The sequence below is a fragment of the Salvia hispanica genome, chromosome 6, assembly GCF_029641045.1.
Source record: "Salvia hispanica isolate PSC_SH4W2 chromosome 6, Shi_PSC_v1, whole genome shotgun sequence".
Classification (NCBI taxonomy): domain Eukaryota; kingdom Viridiplantae; phylum Streptophyta; class Magnoliopsida; order Lamiales; family Lamiaceae; genus Salvia; species Salvia hispanica.
In genome coordinates, this window is record NC_142697.1 from 34,360,452 (window position 1) to 34,378,942 (window position 18,491).

At 34.8% G+C, this 18,491-nt stretch overlaps 1 protein-coding gene across 1 annotated transcript; it reads left to right on the top strand.

Annotated features, from left to right (window-relative positions):
• The first annotated feature begins 16,126 nt into the window (after nt 1-16,126).
• LOC125206678 (protein FAR1-RELATED SEQUENCE 5-like) lies at nt 16,127-18,017 on the top strand. The gene is made up of 4 exons (XM_048105918.1): nt 16,127-16,431; nt 16,624-17,014; nt 17,145-17,485; nt 17,597-18,017. Exons 1-4 carry the CDS (start codon nt 16,127-16,129, stop codon nt 18,015-18,017), a joined length of 1,458 nt encoding a protein of 485 aa, XP_047961875.1.
• Nucleotides 18,018-18,491: the final 474 nt, after the last annotated feature.

An 18,491-nucleotide genomic window follows, 5' to 3' on the forward strand; every position in this document is an offset into this window, starting at 1 on the left:
TCGAACAATATTAGCACATTCTCGAACAGAATAAGCAAATTCGTCGCTAACAATAAGCAAAGTTTTCAACATATTAAGCATATTCTAGAAGAAATTAAGCAAACAACAGAGAGATCAATTTCTCCTTAACCATAAGCAAAATAATTAACACATTAAGCAAATCCTCCAATAATATTAGCACATTCTCGAATACAATAAGTAAATTCATCACTCACAATAAGCAAAATTTTCAACATATTAAGCATATTTTAGAAGAAATTAAGAAAAAAAAAGATCAATTTCTCGAACACAATAAGCAAAATAATTAACACATTAAGCAAATTCTCAAAGAAATTAAGAAAATCTGACTTAGCTTCATGTACAGCAATCAAATATATAAGTACAGATACCCTTGAGGGTATTTCCGTAAACCCAATAATACCCGGTATATTTATTTTTAGGATTTACAATTTTTTTTATTTTAGTTAATTAGTTTCAAATATATACTGCCTAATCAACTTTATTCCTTATTGTATCTGCGCTCTGACTTATCTTCCAATTAATTCCATCCCGTCTAAGTTCTATTGTCTCTTGAGATTGTTTTCATTTGTAAGTAGATTGCCTGAAGATTACTTTCCATATTTGAGGATCTGTTTCCATGTTCATATTAAGTTCACTAACTTTCCTAGTTCACCGTTGTATCTTGTATGTGTCCTATAAATAATTCCTCATTCCAAGAGCTAGTTTTCTTAGAAAACATAAGATTTACTCAATATATCAATTGATTTGATGAACGTGTTGCATCAAGGTAAAAACAAGGCATTCGAAGAGATCAACACCAAGTCCAATGCTGTAAACGTCATCAACACCTGAGGGACATCATCACCATCAGTTGAGTATTTACATTGCATTGGAACTCTGAGTATGAGCATCCACTGGCTCAACATATGGTGTGTCTGTGTGTGTGTGTGTTTGTCGTCCGAGTCCGACACAATAAGGCAAAAATCTCGAACATCGATCACATAATAAAACCTTCGTCACAAACACAACCAGATGACAATAAAACATGAATGTTGACTAACATTATGAGCTATTATAACGTGACTATTGATAGCATCCGTCATTATATATACTAGCTAGCTACGCCCTAACGTGTGCAACTGGTCGACATGATAAGGCCAAACGCAAACACTACAGAGCAAATAAACGTTAAGACCCTGATCCCTAAACGACTAAGAAACTTTATACGAACACATAAATGTAGACTAAAACGAGATCACATTTTCGATTCCTAAACTCTTGAGTGAGAAAAGGCTAGGAGTGAAAATCTTGACATAGGTATGGTGATCCATCGCAACAAGATCCATAAATATCCGGATGTCTCGAGTAGTTCTTGTCTTGTTGTAGTGGTAGATGAGTCGCTCGTCCAACAACATCAAAACATCACCATCTTTGAAAAGTTTGAGAGGATAAACAGGCATTACCTCCAAAGGACAATTCAAACCAAAATCAAAACCATTACTACTTATCTTGTACAATATGGTCCAAGATTCCTCGACATGGTATTCCTTCATCAACCAGATGACAATTTCATCTTCCCACGTATAAGAAAAACACGGGCGGTCCCTCAAAACACTCAACTCCATTACACAGGAATGTAGTGAAGATCGTTGTGTCTCTCCGGATCGGATTTATAGGTAATCTATTTTTTCATATATTAATATGTGTGGAGTTTTTTGTTATTATTTAAAATAATTATTCTCATTCTCTTTCACGCGCAAAGCTTTCCTTGCCCCTGGAACTGGGAATTTTCATTCTCGTTCACATCTTTACTCTGGCTATCTTTAATTAATTTACTGTGGTTTCATTGAGACCTTATAATCTCCATATTATTATTTTGTGATTAATTGTTATAGTTGTTAGGATTTGATATACTTTCTTAAATTTCTCTGATAGGATTTGTTTTCCTAAACTAAGATGACGCAAATTCTCAACAAAATGACGGACAAAAGTGCGTATTTAGCCAAAACCAATGTTAAGTCTCATCCCACCAACAAAGAGAAGGTCAAGAATGACGACAATGTGACGAACATCAAGTATTAGTTCAATGCTTAATACTCGGGTTCGCAATTTCCAGTGGTCAAACACTCGATTAAGACACCACTCTATGCTCGATTGGCATTAACAGAGCTAGGTGATATATAGAGGTTTGAGCCACAGAAAGATGGGAACTTCATGAAATAGGAGTGTACTCTATGGTCCAAGATTCATCGACTTGGTATTCCTTCATCAACCATATCACGATTTCATTCTCCCATTTGTATGAAATGCACAGGCAGTCCTTCAAAACATTCAACTCCAACTCTCCAACTCCCTTCAGAGAAGAGAAGATGCTAAAACACTCTATTTCAATATCAAAACCACAGATCGTAAGGGTTCCTTCGGATCATAATAGTATCCATTGGAGGTTACCATTACATTCAATGTGTTCACCAAAGCAGAATCTGCAGCCAGGAACGGCGCCAGCTTCAACGCGTCTCCATGTTCCTGTTCCAAGGGTGCATATATGTTCCAGCTTCAACGGCGCACCATCAGTGGAATTTTATTTTACCTTTGTTTATTCACTTGTCGAAGAAAAATCCATAAATATTTCCCATGATTTCAGTTTCACTCTAAGTGCTTGGTAAAAAATTCTTAAACCCAGCTTTTATTTATAAAAGAGTCGCTGATGGGGTAATGAAATTAGAAGTCTGATAATATCGCAATAAATTCATTCGAATGAAAAAATTAAACAACAATTTCTATTCGACATGACAAGTTCAAACCCGAACACTAAAAGACAAATGAGCCTACAAAGACAGACAAACAAACATTCAACACTAACACATAAACGTAGACTATAATTATGGACTAAAACGAGATCACATTCTCGAATCCGAAACTCTTGAGTGAGAGAAGGCTAGGATTGAAAATCAGGGCATAACCCGGCCTCTTTGCGTCTGCATCATTCAACATATTGACTCGTTGGAGAGTTCTTGTGTTGTTGGAGTAGTAGACTAAAATTGAATAGTCCAGCAACATCAAAAGATCACCATCTTTATAAAGGTTAGGTTAATTGCAGCGACATGTATATTTAGTTTATAAAAATTTGTTAAATCAAAACCAATAGTACTCATCTTGTACTCCATAGTCCAAGATTAATCGACTTGGTATTCTTTCATCATCCAGATGACAATTTCATTATTGCATGCATGATAAGAATAACACAGGCAGTCCCTCAAAACAGATAGGAGGATAAGAGAAGATGTTAAAACATTTTGTTTCAACGTCAAAACTACAAAAAGTCCATATTTTATTCCTCGAATCATATGTTGTCCAATGGAGGTTGTGATTACATAAAATAGGTCAATCCCAGAAACGGACAACCGAAGCAGGACCGGCTTCAACGCGCCTCCGTGTTCCCGTTCCGAAAGTGAATACACAATGAAAGTCCGCATTATTCCAAACCACCTTATATTGCCCACTTATTTTGCTCACACCGAATCCAAATTGTACCGTCTGAATCGAATTGTAGTAATCAGGGTAACTGAGCTTTGTAAATTGACGAGTGATCAGATTGCATATGTAAATACCATTAACCGATGGTGAGTAGAGAAGAAGCAATGCACTGGCAGTGATACCCTCAATTGATCCTGTGTTTCCGTGAGGGATATCGAAATCTGTGAGCGGATGGTAGTGAAGATCGTGGCTCTCCAGATTGGCTTCGTCTTCGTCTTCAATTTCGAAAATCTCGAACCGAGAGTTCTCCCGGTAAAATCGAACTAGGGCGGGTGGGGTTTTGATTTTGATTTTGATGAAATCATCGGATTCCAAAAGATCGCGCCATGGTTTGCAAACGGATTTGCTGATTGCAAGGCTTCTGATAGAGAGGCGTGACAGGATATCGGTGGTAATTTCTGTTGGTAGATTTGTGAAGTAATCAACCTCCATTATTGAGACAAAACGAATTAGTAGCTGCGTATATTTTGTGAATTAAGAATTAGGGTTCTCACCAACTATATTTATATCTGTTTATTTAATTTTTTGAATAAAATAATGTAGCATACATTTAAATATTATTAATTAAAGTAAAGGTCAATTTTGATCCTAAACATATGACCAAAATATGAATTTGGTCCAAAATCACTTTTCGAAAAACAGTTCCATTACAAATAAAAATGTCGCCGAAGTATCAATATTTTGACCGTTTGGTAAAAAATACTAACAGTTAATGCTAATAGCACAGTGGCATGACCGTAAATATTTTTACGAAACTGTAAAAAAATGACCTCTCGGACAAATTTTAATTTACTTTCAATTATAATATCAAATTTAGCCACGTTTCACGATTTTTGAGTGACGATGCAGAATACACTAGAAAATTCACTTTATTATGATTAACTCTTTGAATGGTAACATTAAAAACGTAAGTGCATATGAAAGTATTCTTTTTTATAACTTTAAAATTAAAAAGTTATTTAATAAGAAAATAGTTGATGAAAATGACTATTATAATTCTAGTTTACTTATAATACAATTATATATAAAAAATTCAGTCGTGTTTCACAATTAAACAATTTTTAAGTAAGGATGTTACACTAGGAAATACACTTAATTACCATGAATTCATTAAATATACACATTACTACTAGTTTTTATGGTTTAGTAAAATTATTTGATAACAAAATAATTTGATAAGAATAACCATTATTATTTCATTGGATGATAGCACTAATAAATTAAGTAATATATGGCACACTATGGTGCCACCTTAATTAAAGTGACAATATAACACTATCTATAGCCATCCGATCTCCAATATAGATGAATTGTAAGAATAGAGTACGGATTGCTTGGTTTTTCACAAATTGTTGCTTACAAGGGTAATTCTGTCTTTTAGCTGAAATTAAAACTGATACGGGAATGGAAAATCCCGGTATCCACTCCGCAATAACTCTCTCCCACTAACTTGAAAACTGAATCGACCATTCTCTCTCCCCAATCGACCTTTCTCTCTCCACATCATTGACTTCCACCGCGGTGAAGCTCTGCGTTGTTTTTTTCCGTCGCGTGAAATTCGTCGTCCGACATTGCTGCCTGCGGATGATCCTTTTGTTCGATTTCGGATTGATTATTGCTTAGTCTGATTGCTTAGTGATTATTTAGGTTTTATTGAGTATTGATTGTTGTTATATTCCTTATTTTCAGACTGCTTAAGCAATCAAAATGTTCGAATTCACCACAATGCCTCCAAAATTCTGTTTGTTTATTGATTCTGTTGATTGGTTGTTACTTCTATAGCCACGTTAATTGCTAATTGCCAGAACGGACTGTTGCTGGTTTGCATATTAATGTATTCAAAATTGCTTGTTTATACCTAGTATTTGCTTTGTTTGTGGTTGCTTATTTTAGAATCTATAATTGATGTATAATTAATCACTTTCTGGATTGCATTTGTATTACTCGGTTTTTGCTTGTTATGTCTTTGAAATTGCTTGATAAAAGGATTGTTACATTTAGGTATCGGGTCAAATTCTTGTGCTGCGAATCTCGTCTGGTATGGTTTCTTATCGGATATATGTCTCTTGTTTTGAAACTTCAGGTTGTTGTTGGGTATGGTTCCTACAAACTAATTATGCTTGATCGAGCCTTAGTAATTGTTTGGCTCTATTATATTGTTTGCTTGGTTGAGCCTTAGTAATTGCTTTGTAATTGCTTGATCGAGCCGTGTAATTGGTTGATCAAGGTGGGTGCTATTATATTGTTTGTTTGATAGAGTTGTAGTAATTGCTTAGTTCTAATATATTGTTTGCTTGATCGAGCCGTAGTAATTGCTCCAACAAACTTAAGACGCTTGATTGAGCCTTAGTAATTGATTTGTTCTATTATGTTTTTTGCTTGGTTGAGCCTTAGTAATTGTTTGGCTCTATTATATTGTTTGCTTGGTTGAGCCTTAGTAATTGCTTGATCGAGCCGTGTAATTGTTTGATCAAGCTGGGTGCTATTATATTGTTTGCTTGATAGAATTGTAGTAATTGCTTGGTTTTAATATATTGTTTGCTTGATCGAGCCGTAGTAATTGCTCCAACAAACTTATGACGCTTGATTGAGCCTTAGTATTTGCTTTGTTCTGTTATGTTTTTTGCTTGGTTGGCAATAAATTCAGTACAATTTGTAAATCTGGTGCGGTGTGCTTGCTTGACAGCACACATAGTGGAAGCTTCTTGCAACTAGATATGACATTGTGGTTGAAAAACCGGTATGCTCCACGCAAAAAAAAATAAGATGAAAATGCATATTGCAATTTGCATGTTGAGTTAACCTTTTTTTTTCTTGCTTGCAGACAACCTTTTTTATACAGTTTTTGGAGCACAACACGTGTGTGAGCTATGAACGGATGCTAAGAAAAGCTATACTTGAACACCTTGAATTCAAGTGGAAAACAAAAGGCATTACCAACGATTGTGGAGTGTTCACTATGCGACATATGGAGACGTATATGGGACTAAAGTTAATGAATGGAAGTGCGACATTACTAACAAGCCGTCCAAGTCATTCCAGTTGCTCCTTGAAAAATTTCTCACAGCTATGGTTTATAGTAGTGAAAACAAGTTTGTGGATTACATGACGAGGACAGCAACAGGCCAGCAACAAGCCACCCTGAAGAGGCACGAAAGAAGGGACCCGTTGATGTTGAAAATATGGCGGCAGAGTATCCCAAACCTTGAATTGTCAATGATTTTGTTTTAGAAAAATGACAATAACTTTGTTCTGTTTTGAATTTGTTAGGGATATTGGTTTGTTTTGGTATAGTCATTGGTGGCTTTAGAATATTTTTTTTGGTTGTGCCTTTTGCATAATAACATGCATAGAATAATATGTTAGAACACTTTAATATAGGCAAGCAAAATAAGTAGTAATGATTTGCAAACCAAGCGCAAATGCTACAACGTAGGCAAGCAAAATAAACTTACAAACCAAGCATTGTGTAACATGAATTTAATGTGGATTATGAAAGTACATCAAGCACTAGTCGAATAGAATTAATTACAAATTGACATGTTATATATGTTAAGCAATTCGGAAAGAAGAAGCAAGCAACAAAATAAATGTAACCAAGCAATATGATATAAGAAATATCTAACACCTTCTAATACAAGTAATCATTAAGCAAGATGAAGCAAAGCCGTAGTAAACCAGATTAATGGGTGGTCGAATTGTATTGATAGTATGTGAAAGAACATTAGTAAAAACCAATACAGTATAAAATGTCATGCAATATGCGATTAATAATTTTGGTTAGAATATTATTGACGAATTCGAAATACAGACCACTGATAAGCAATTTTAAACTACTAATTAAGAAATAATAAACATGTAACTAAGCACACTGATATTCTACAACTGAATTCAAATAAGAAAGCAATCTATCACAATGATATACAACTGCGATTCAGTGGTCAGCAATAAAAATAAAGTAACTAAGCAAACTAATATACGTAGTTATATGTAATTATTGACTATTTTTTTTTCTTTTTGTTTTCCATAATTCTTAGGGTCGTGGGGACATAATTCACGACATTTCACACAACTACACTTTGGTTTGGTTTGCAACATAATAGGCTTCTCTTTTAGCGACACAAGACGACTGCCAGAGTCGCTGCACGAACCTTTGGTCCTCACCACATCCAGTGGCTGAATTTCAACTACATTCGGTCTTCCAATGAAATAGAAATCTTCAACTCTTTTCCTTTTCTCAGTAACAGGAAAAAACAGGGAGTTGCTCTTTTTTCTTTTCCCAAAATCTTGCATTACGGCTGGAAATGCTTCGATGGTTTCAACAACAAACACTGCCATGCAATTTCAGCCCCATACGTAAGCAACAGAACATATTTAACTAAGCAATCTGACTTACGAATTTTGTATGGTATAATACAACAGTTCATGCTCAAATTTTCTATAACCCATCAAATATGAACTCCCTGAGATTTAGTCACAAATTCATAAACTTCATTTACGAATTCAACTAGGAAGATACAAATTTGATACTTCATATATCAAATTCATGAAATTGATTTCACATATCAAAATTCACGATTACACAATTACATAAAATTGAATCAAATATCGAAAACCAACAAACTGTAAATATACAATTAGAAGTGCGGTAAATACACAATTAGAGGTGCTTCTTACCGTCTGTGAAATCAGTGAAAAGGATGTCAGCGGGAGCATCACTCTCCATGGATTGATTGATGACTGAAGATTGAAGGAAGAATTACAGAGATTGAATATCCACTGAAATTGAAGAAACAGAATGAAAGTGCTTCTTACCGTCTGCAAAATCAGTGAAATGGATGTCAGCAAGAACATAATTCTCCATGGGTTGACTACTGACTGAAGATTGAAGGAGGAATTACACATATCAGAATGAATATAGCGCAGGAGATTAAAAGAATTGCAGAGATAGAAAATAACGATGGAGGTTTTTTGCTAAAGATTTGATAGATAAATTTCGAAAACAGAAGAAAGAGGGAAGGAGGAAAGACCGTGATTTACGTTTAGGGAGAAACGGCTGGAATTATGATTTCCAGTTATAGCCTTTTGCATTTTTTCATTATTTTTTAAATAAAATCAAGTCTTCCAAGTGGCAGTTTAAGAATGCATCAGGTCTGAAATCTAACAATTGTCCTTGGTGGTACAGGGTCATTTGAAATAGTGTTGTCATTCTAGTATAATCCTATCCATATATATATATATATATATATATATATATATATAGGGATGTATTCAAATCCTTTTCATATCTTTTGTCCTTTTTCCTTCTTAATCCTAGCCCCACGATTTTGTCATCTGACGGTTAGATTAATGTCACGTGTCATTTAATAATGCACATTTTCATTCTAATAATGCACAGCGGCTAATAATGCAACATTATAGACTAATAATGCACATTTTCATTCTAATAATGCACAACGGCTAACAATGCAACATTATAGACTAATAATGCATTGATCACAACCATCCAATTCAAGGATCCAAGGGCTGAGATTAAGAAGGAAATAGGACACTTAGGGTGCAAAGGAGCCTAACGCACCCATATATATATATATATATATATATATATATATATATATATATATTGGGGAGTGATCAGGTCCATAACTCATTTTGTGTCAAATATCCAAGTCAATCTCATCCCTTCAATTTATGGATCGGACGGTTTATATGGCTCCATTTTATCTTTTCTTTTAATAATTATAATAATGATAAAAGGGTAAGGTTGGCATATGATATATTATGCAGTTAGTAAGTTTCCATGATTCACGCTTCTTTTTTTTTAGCAAGATTAAGTCTCCCTTCCGTAAATAAAACAAAATCAAACAACCACAGTAAGAACTCTGCGCCGTCTTTCAATATCTCAAGCAGTGGAGGAGGGGGCAGTCGCGCCCTCCGCCGGCCGATTTCCCTTTGCCTCCGACAAAACTCCACCATGGTTGCCCCCTCCGTCTTGCCTGCCCACCCCAAAGAAGAAGAAGTCGGTCGCGCCCTCCGCCGGCCGATTTCCCTTTGCCTCCGACAGAAATCCACCATGGTTGCCCCCTCCGTCGCACCGGCCCGCCCCAAAGAAGAAGAAGTCGACGGCAAAATTGTTTCTTTCGAGTGAAATTCGGCTAATAGAAATGAGCTTATACGTGTAGAAATTATTATCGATGAGGTCGATGCAAGCTAGATGTTTATCATTTTTATAGTTGGAAAAATAAGTAAAATTGTGGAGAAAGAGATGGAGCATGAGATAATTTTAATGGAAGAGAGAGAGTGTGCATAATGTTTCTTCAGGGTAATAATATATTTCACAATTGTATTAAATATAATTATGCTGAAAGCGCATAATGTTGAAGCACCAACTGAATAATGTATATAACAACAACATGAAGACGCATCATGTTTACATTATTGCTTTTAGCAGCATATATTAGTGTATTTAAGTTGTTGTAATGTTGTGATTGAGTTTAATAATGTAACGTATATCACAAACACTTTGCATTCCAAAGCTCATACGCATGACAACAATGTTAACAAACATGCTATACATTATTCTGAGTTGCCTATTGGAAAATATATCACTAAGTAGTAAATAATGAAACAAAGGGCATGCAAATAACGCCAACAAACAACTTAACATGTTACATTATTCATAAATCAAGAATAAATCTTAATCTAAACCACATCTTTCTACAATAAAATTGTTATAGCATATTATAATTAAATAACACGTAAACCGCTGAAATTGAAAGCATAGAAAATTTTAATTTTTGAGATATACTATTTACTTTATTTAATTTAGCAATCCATACATCAAAGTTGTAACGACTACATTATTGATATTGTAGGTTTACATTATTTTAAGATAACAAACTCTAATACATGATGAATATGTTATAATGTAACATAATCTATTAAATAATGTAACATGTTCCACGAATAATGTCAACATAGAAAATAATATATATACATTTGCAATACTAAACGTAGTACAAAATCTTGCTACAGTACTGTTCATGTCCTCCTAAAAGAGAGCACATCATCTCTCTTTCGACGACCTCCATCCCCTACATCCTCTACATCCATCTCCTCAAAGTAATCATCAAAGTCATCTTCATAATCTACTCTTGTCATCTTCGACCCTATTCAAAAGTTCATAATAAAACTGAGATTATAATCGCATGCTGAAAATGAATAATGTTACATCACCAGATGAATAATGTATCTACACACCAACATGAAGACTTATGTCGTTTACATTATTGCCGTAGAGAGCATACATTACTACATAATGGATTTGTTTTAATTTATCACACCGGGGTAAATAATGTAAATTATAGCACAAATAATGTACACGACAATTCACAATAATGTAGTACAAACATGACGACTAATGTATGCTGACTAAGCAATAATGTATACAACAACCTTGAATAATGTAACGACAACTACTAATAGACAACTACAAACAATGAACATCAATAATGTACATAACCTTGCTTAGTAATTAAATACGAACAAGAGAAATGAAGTATGCTTATCGGCAACAAACGAATCTTTACCTTAAAAATCGATTCTTTTCACAAAAATTCTAGGGATTGTCTCGGTAATGTAAACATAAAATTGGACAATTCTAATCGAGCATTTGAGTAACTAACATATATAGGAGATGATTGAGAGAATCACATGTCTAAATTACCTTAAATCATTTAAAAAATAGAGGCCCAGAACTGAAAGTTTCTAGCCTACGACACTCGGCGTAATTTTGAACAAATACACGTCTACACCACAATTCCGGTCGCCGATTGTTGATATAAGCTTCATCTTCCACTTTTTCGCGATGGATTGAGGTCTTCGTCTTCATTTGATAAGGAATCGCCACAAACTAGGATTGAATATAGAGAGCAAAAGTGGGAAACTAAGTTTTCGTCGATTTGGGGTAAATGAGAGAGAGAAATCGAGAGAAATAGCAGATATTTTGCTCCTTCCGTTTAAAAACCGAATCCTGAATAAGATGTACCAATTTTACCCCCATAATGTAACCACAACTCCTAAATAATGTAACTCGGGTATGATATATACTTTACATCTAATCCGTCCATCAAGTTAATCCTAAGGCTGGAAATACATTTGAACTTAACACTAAAGGGTCACTTGGACCCTAATGCTCCCCTATATATATATATATATATATATATAATATTATAGGGAGATGATCAAAATAAGAATGCATTTAAATCCAGAAATGCAGCCCAAATTCTGGCCCTAGGATTAGATGATCTAATGGTCAATAATTAACCCAAAACACGGAAGGTCATAATTAAGTAGTTTTAGGTCAGATTTGGGTTTATGTCATGTTAAGATCATTTTAGGTCATGCTTTGTTAGTATGACCTAAAAATAAACTAACTATGACCTAAAAATGCCCTACGTATGACCGTGTTCTGCGTTTCTGTATTTAAATCTGGTCTTTATAGATCAAAACCCATTATATATATATATATATATATATATATAGGGATGTATTCAGATTAATGTGTATAAAACTGTTAAAAAGAAAAACTAATTACATCCCTTGATTAGGTGTGATCTAATGGTTGATATGGAAGCCACATAGAATTAAATTAATTAATAAAAAAAATCCAAAAGGGTAAGATTGAGAGAGAAGAAAATTGTCAGTTACGCAAGCCCATGATTCACGTTAGTTATGGAGAGAAATAATTGTCGGTTTATATTTGAGATTTCTTTTCCTTAATTATGTAATAATCAACGTGAATAATAGTGTTCTTCCAACAATCATTAATTCTAAATAGTATAATTCAAGTTATATTTCTTCCAACAATTACAAGAGCTCTAGGTTTTCATCTACTTCGTTACTTTCAGTATTTGGTCATCAATAAAATAATAATGTACGTAAACGGTACCATAATGTACGACAATAATAAAATAATGTACGTAAGAAGTAGTTTAATGTCTTGCAGCACGTTGAATCTATATATTATTTGGGTTTAACAATCCATTGGGCTAGGTTGTAGTACCGACTCACTTACGAAACCTTCACCAAGGGTAGGGAGATTAATCTTTTCCCCAAGGATTTAGTAATCCATCGAGGTAGGACATATTACCAATGCTTGCCTATACATTTTGTTTTTATTGTTTGTTTCTGATGTACGTAAACAGTATAATAATGTATGAAAACGATACAATAATGTGCATAAGAAGTAGTTTAATGTCTTGCAACACGTTGAATCCACACCGTTTGGGTTTAGCGATCCATTGGGCTAGGTTGTAGTACCCACACAAAAATTGAAATCATCACTACGGGTAGGGAGTTTGAATCATTCCCCTAGGGGTTTAGCAATCAATATGGTTAGGGTATAGTACCACCATATGCATTGAATTTCATTTTTTTTATGTGTATTTAGGATTTTATACAGTAAATAATGTTTGAAAATTGGATTTAATGTACATGCATTATACTAAATGATGTACCTATGTAAGAATTTAATGTTTGGTGGGATTTGAATCCATACCCTTTGGGTTAAACAATCCATGAGGTTAGGTTGTAGTACCGACTAACAAAATGAAACCATCACCAAGGGTAGGGAGTTTGAATCATTCCCCTAGCAATACATGGGGCTAGGGTATAGTACCACCACATGCATAAAATTTCGCTTTCTAATGTGTGTTTTAGATTTCATACAGAAAATAATGTACGAATATAGTCTTATAATGTATATGCCTTACAGTGAATAATGTACGAATGTAGTAGTTTAATGAATGTTTTTTTCGTCAGTTTGGTTTCAGTCATTTTGGTAATGTACATATTTATGGTTTTAATGTACAGTACATTATTAGCAAATAATGTAACAATTAACCTTGATAATGTAACCTAATAAGTGTAAGAACACCACAGAGACTATTACACAAAACAATAAATAATTGAATCCTACGAGAACGACTCTAACTCCTTGCCCTTAGTGAACGTTGTGCTACTGGGTTGGTACTACACCCTAGCCCCATGAACTATTAAACCCTTGGGGAATGGATATAACTTCTACCCCTCATCATACAAATTATAGTCTACATTAAAACACAAATTTCGCACATTATAATCTACAACACAATAATAATGTAGCACATCTTTGAACATCTTTAAAGCTTGTCGTTGCGTTAATGCAATGGGCATATCATCGTCAAAGTCATCCTCGAATCGATTCTTACACTCGTTAAACCTATTCAGAAACACATACAACGCAATATCAGTTAACGTACATCTATGACTAAATAATGTAATAGAACATGATGTACAGATGTAGGTACATGATGTAACAAAACATGATGCATGAAATTAGCATCAATTATTGTACTAATCTATCTACATGATTTAACAGTAAATGATGTTCTAAAGTCATGTACAAGTACGCATATATAATGTAGCATTGTTTCATACTGAAATACTGTACAAATACAACCCCCAAATGTAGCTTTTTAATCAAAATACCGCACACAAACAATATACAATGGAGTAGGAATAAATTAACAGATTTGGTTTACAATAATGTACATTTATCAAAGAATAATGTATTAACCAATAATGTACAGATAAGCTACCATGATGTAGCACGAAAAGAGACATATAATCTGAAGCTATTCATGTTCTACATTGCCTACATGATGTAACGTAAATAGAGGTTCTTAAATCATGTAAAAATATGAAGTTAATAATGTTAAATAAGCACTATACAAAAACAAGAGGGGAAAAATAGAGCACAGTATGAAGAAATTTTCAACGGTGAATCCCGACTGCAAAATCAAATCCACGCCAAATAGATGAATAAACATATATAATGTACTTAAACATGATGTACCAAAAACAGTAGATTTTAAAGGACTAACACAAATTCAATCGAAATCGAAATCGGAGAGATGGTTTATGGTGAAAGTAAGTAATACATTAAAATTGACATGAAGAACCGGTTTCTCAAGTCGGAATCTACTCAAAGTTGAATAAAAAATTTCATTTTGGGCCTTATCCATCACACGACCGACGGCGGTTTCCTTCGATTTCAATTGAACAACCGCCAAATAATGAAACCTTGCGGGTGTTGTGTTGTCCACTGAATCGCCGTCATTTACAGTTTTGATGATTGCCAGATTTAGAGAGAAGGGAAAAATGATGTAGAATGGGGCGGATGTTAGGGTTTTTGATGGTTGACGATTAATGGGGGAGGAGAAAAGCTTGAAGTAATGGTGAGAGAGGGATAGAGAGTGGGAGGGAATTGAATCATCTCTGATATTAATTCCCGTAAATCTTGGTCATGCTATATTTAAAAATGAAATTCCTAAAAATTGATACCAAAAATGCCCTATGTTTTATACTAGGGGGTGATAAGGAGGGTAATGCATCCCTATATATATATATATATATATATATAGGAATGTATTCAGGTCATTACAGTAAGTATTTGTAAAACATAAAACAAATCCTGAATCATTGATTTTGTTAATCTAATGGCCGAATTTGATGCCATTAGTAATTATAATATTAATTTTAAAATTCGTAAAGGTTAGATTAGGTATATCCTCAATGCAGCGGTTATTCACTTCCCTTGATTATCTCCTTCCATTCAAGATGTGTATTCTCTTGTTGATTTCCTTTTATTTTTTTGTGATTTTATTCCCTTTCTTAATCTCCTATCTACAGAAACTCACGCAGATTTAAATAGTCATTCCCGATTTATACAAACTTACGCAGAAACTCACGAACTCCAAATTTTTATATCTCCCTGGACATTCATTAACTCGACCAACACAAGCCACGATGGAAGAAGGTAATGTCGAAGCGTAATTTTGAAGTAGTCAACGTCACTGAATTCATTGTTGTTAGTGTGCCTTTTAAATTATCAACTTTGTATCTTTTTCGTTTTTTGTTGTTGTCAATTTTTTGCACAAAAGTTTGTAGTCCCCAGTATTTCAAATATTATGTTTAATGTAAGACTTACATTTGGTAATGTACATGTCAGTTTGTAAGTAAAGTATAATAGTTATTGAACTACAGATGGCCGAGGTTATTGCATTTCTCTTGTGGTTTATTAGTTGACTGGGATTGGTTTTTTTTCATGCAATAATTGTATTTTAATGTACGAGCTACTGTTTGGAGATGTGCGAAAACTAGTAGTTAATGTATTTTATTGCATAAACTGTTTTTGTTGTGCCTGAATGTTCGGAAGATTTCTGTTGTGGGTCAGTGTTTCAAATCACTTGATTTTGCCCTTGCTTTCTACGATGTGTATGCTCGAGCAGTTGGTTTTGACACGCGCAAACAAGGAGTAAAAAAAGTAGAAGGTGTTATTATTTGGCAGTATATTGTATGTACTCGTCAAGGTAAGAAGAGGACAGAGGAGGAGGATATGGTGAACGCCAGACATGGTTTCACGCTAAAAAGAAGACGTTTATCCAACCGGTGTTGCTGCCCAGCGAAGATATCACTTCGTTATTTCTCCGAAGGCGGACGTCCCGGATATAAGATTCATGAGTTTGTAGAGGCACATAACCATACCATGGTGGAGGTGCAACATAAGCCATTCATGACTATAAATCGAAAGTTGACTGAAGTGCATGAGAAATTCATTCTTGATTGTTCAAGGGCTAATATCGGCCCCACGTTGACTTTCAAATTCCTGAAAGAGGTATTGGGAGGCTACCAAATGGTGGGGTGCACCGTTGGGGATATACGTAATGCATCTCGAGACATTAAAGCTTACGCTCAAGGTTATGATGTTCAGATGGTTTTGGACGAGATGCGTAGGAAGAAGGAACTATATGATGCATTTACATATCACTTTGAAGTTAATAGTGAAAATCAGTTGGTAGCCTTATTTTGGTGCGATGCTGTCTCGAAAAGGAATTACCACATGTTTGGTGTCTCATTCTGTTGATTTCGAATTGTTACATTATATTCAATATTAGGTACATTGTAATTAAACAATATGCTCTCCTTACGGTTGTACATTATGTATAGTTTTTTTACATTATATTTGATGGTTTGACATTTCAGGTACTGTATGATTTTTTGTCCATTTACTAGTAAGGATAATCATGGGAGACCTGTTACATTCGCTGCTGGTCTAGTTTCGAATGAGAAGACATGTGCATTTGCTTGGTTGTTTAAACATTTTATTGAGTGCATGGGTGTCGCACCCAAGATGATGGTCACAGACCAAGATTTGGGCATGCGGTCAACTATTGAGGAAATTATAGTTGGCACTAGACATCGGTGGTGCATGTGGTATATAATGCACAAGCTTTCGTTCAAAGCTCCGAAGAGGCTCCTCACAGATGAACATTTCAAGAAGGATTTCCATGCTTGTGTGTGGTCCGAATTACACGAACCGGAGGAGTTTGAAGAAATGTGGGATGCAATTATTGTAGAATATGGTCTAGAAAATGTGGGTTGGTTCAAAACCATGTATCGGCATAGGAAGTACGGCTTATTTTCGGGATTTTCCGCTGGGATCGATGATTAGGACCACATCTGTTTCCGAGTCTGAAAACAGTTTTTACAAAATCTTTCTTAAGCCTCGATTAAATCTTGCTGAATTCTATTTGAGTTTCAATAATGCGTTGGAATCTCAACGTCATTCTAATGCAAAGCTGAACTATGCAGATTCTACTCTTGTGCCAATTTTGGCCACTGACCAGCCTTTCGAAAAGCATGCATCCACATTGTTTACCGACTCTATGTTCAGGAGAGTGCAGGAAGAAATTGTGGAGGGTTGTAACAGATGTCGGATTGTTGGTATGTCATCCGAAGGTGTGATTGATTGCTATAAAGTAGGTGATAGCCACCGAAACACATTTGTTGTGACGCATGACAAGACGGACCAGTCTTACGTGTGCGAATGCAAGTTGTTTGGCAGGCAAGGGTTTTTGTGCTGCCACATATTTTACCTATTCAAGAACAACGAATTGAAGGTCATTCCAGACAAGTACTCTAAACCCTAAACCCTAAACAAGTACTCTGAATGCAGGTGGATGAAGATGGCAAAGGCTGTACATGGATACACGGCTAATGTGTTTCAAAACACTGATGCCCAAGATGAGAAATTGATTTTATCAAATGAATTGCGCGCTTTTTCTGGTGGTATGAGAGATCTGAAGACTAGTATAGACACTGATTCTCCACCTATATCTGCAGTTGAAAAAAGACGGATGGTTGAAGAGTTTTATGGAATGGTCAGACCACAAGTTGTTGAAGTTCACCCTCCTGACGTTATCCAAACAAAGGGGTCATGTAGTACAAATAGCAAGCGTATAATTTCAAAGAGGGAGAAGGCTATAAAAGAGTACAATAGACCTTTGAGGAGATGTATGAATTGCCTAGAGATGGGCCATCACGATTCCCGGAATTGCCCAGAAAACGTGAATGGTAAGGGCAAGGAGAAATGCTGAATGTATGTTCAAGAAGTCGATCAAGAATTATGTTTTGTTTGAACTGTCGTATTTATGTTTTCCAATAAACCTTTTTTCGTATTACATTATTCTAAGTTAAATGCTACATTTTTTCACGGTTCAGTTGTTGGACGTATTACATTAATTCCAGTGCAGCTACATTATTCATGTTATTATAAACTACTCAGGTGGTACATCATATAACATAGTGGAGTTCGGTAGAAGTATAATTGATGAATCAGCAATGTCCATATTTTGTCAAATAATGTAACTATATTGGATATTTGGTATTCGTTCCAGCCTAATATGTGGATTTTAATTTCTCAAATAGTTTAATCGTTGTTGCCTATTTATGCTTCATACCGAAATTTTGTCTTTGGTTGTTGTGATTTTTACATTATACTTCGCGGTCCCAGATTCAACTGATTTTTTTTCCAATTTATTACTTCACAAATTTCAATTCCAACAAGCTAG

Coding starts and splice junctions, on each gene's coding strand:
- LOC125206678 (XM_048105918.1), top strand. CDS start 16,127: ATGGTGGAGGTGCAACATAAGCCATTCATGACTATAAATCGAAAGTTG. Junction 17,015..17,144: donor TAGAATATGGTCTAGAAAAT/GTGGGTTGGTTC, acceptor ATCTTTCTTAAG/CCTCGATTAAATCTTGCTGA. Junction 17,486..17,596: donor GAATGCAAGTTGTTTGGCAG/GCAAGGGTTTTT, acceptor CTCTGAATGCAG/GTGGATGAAGATGGCAAAGG.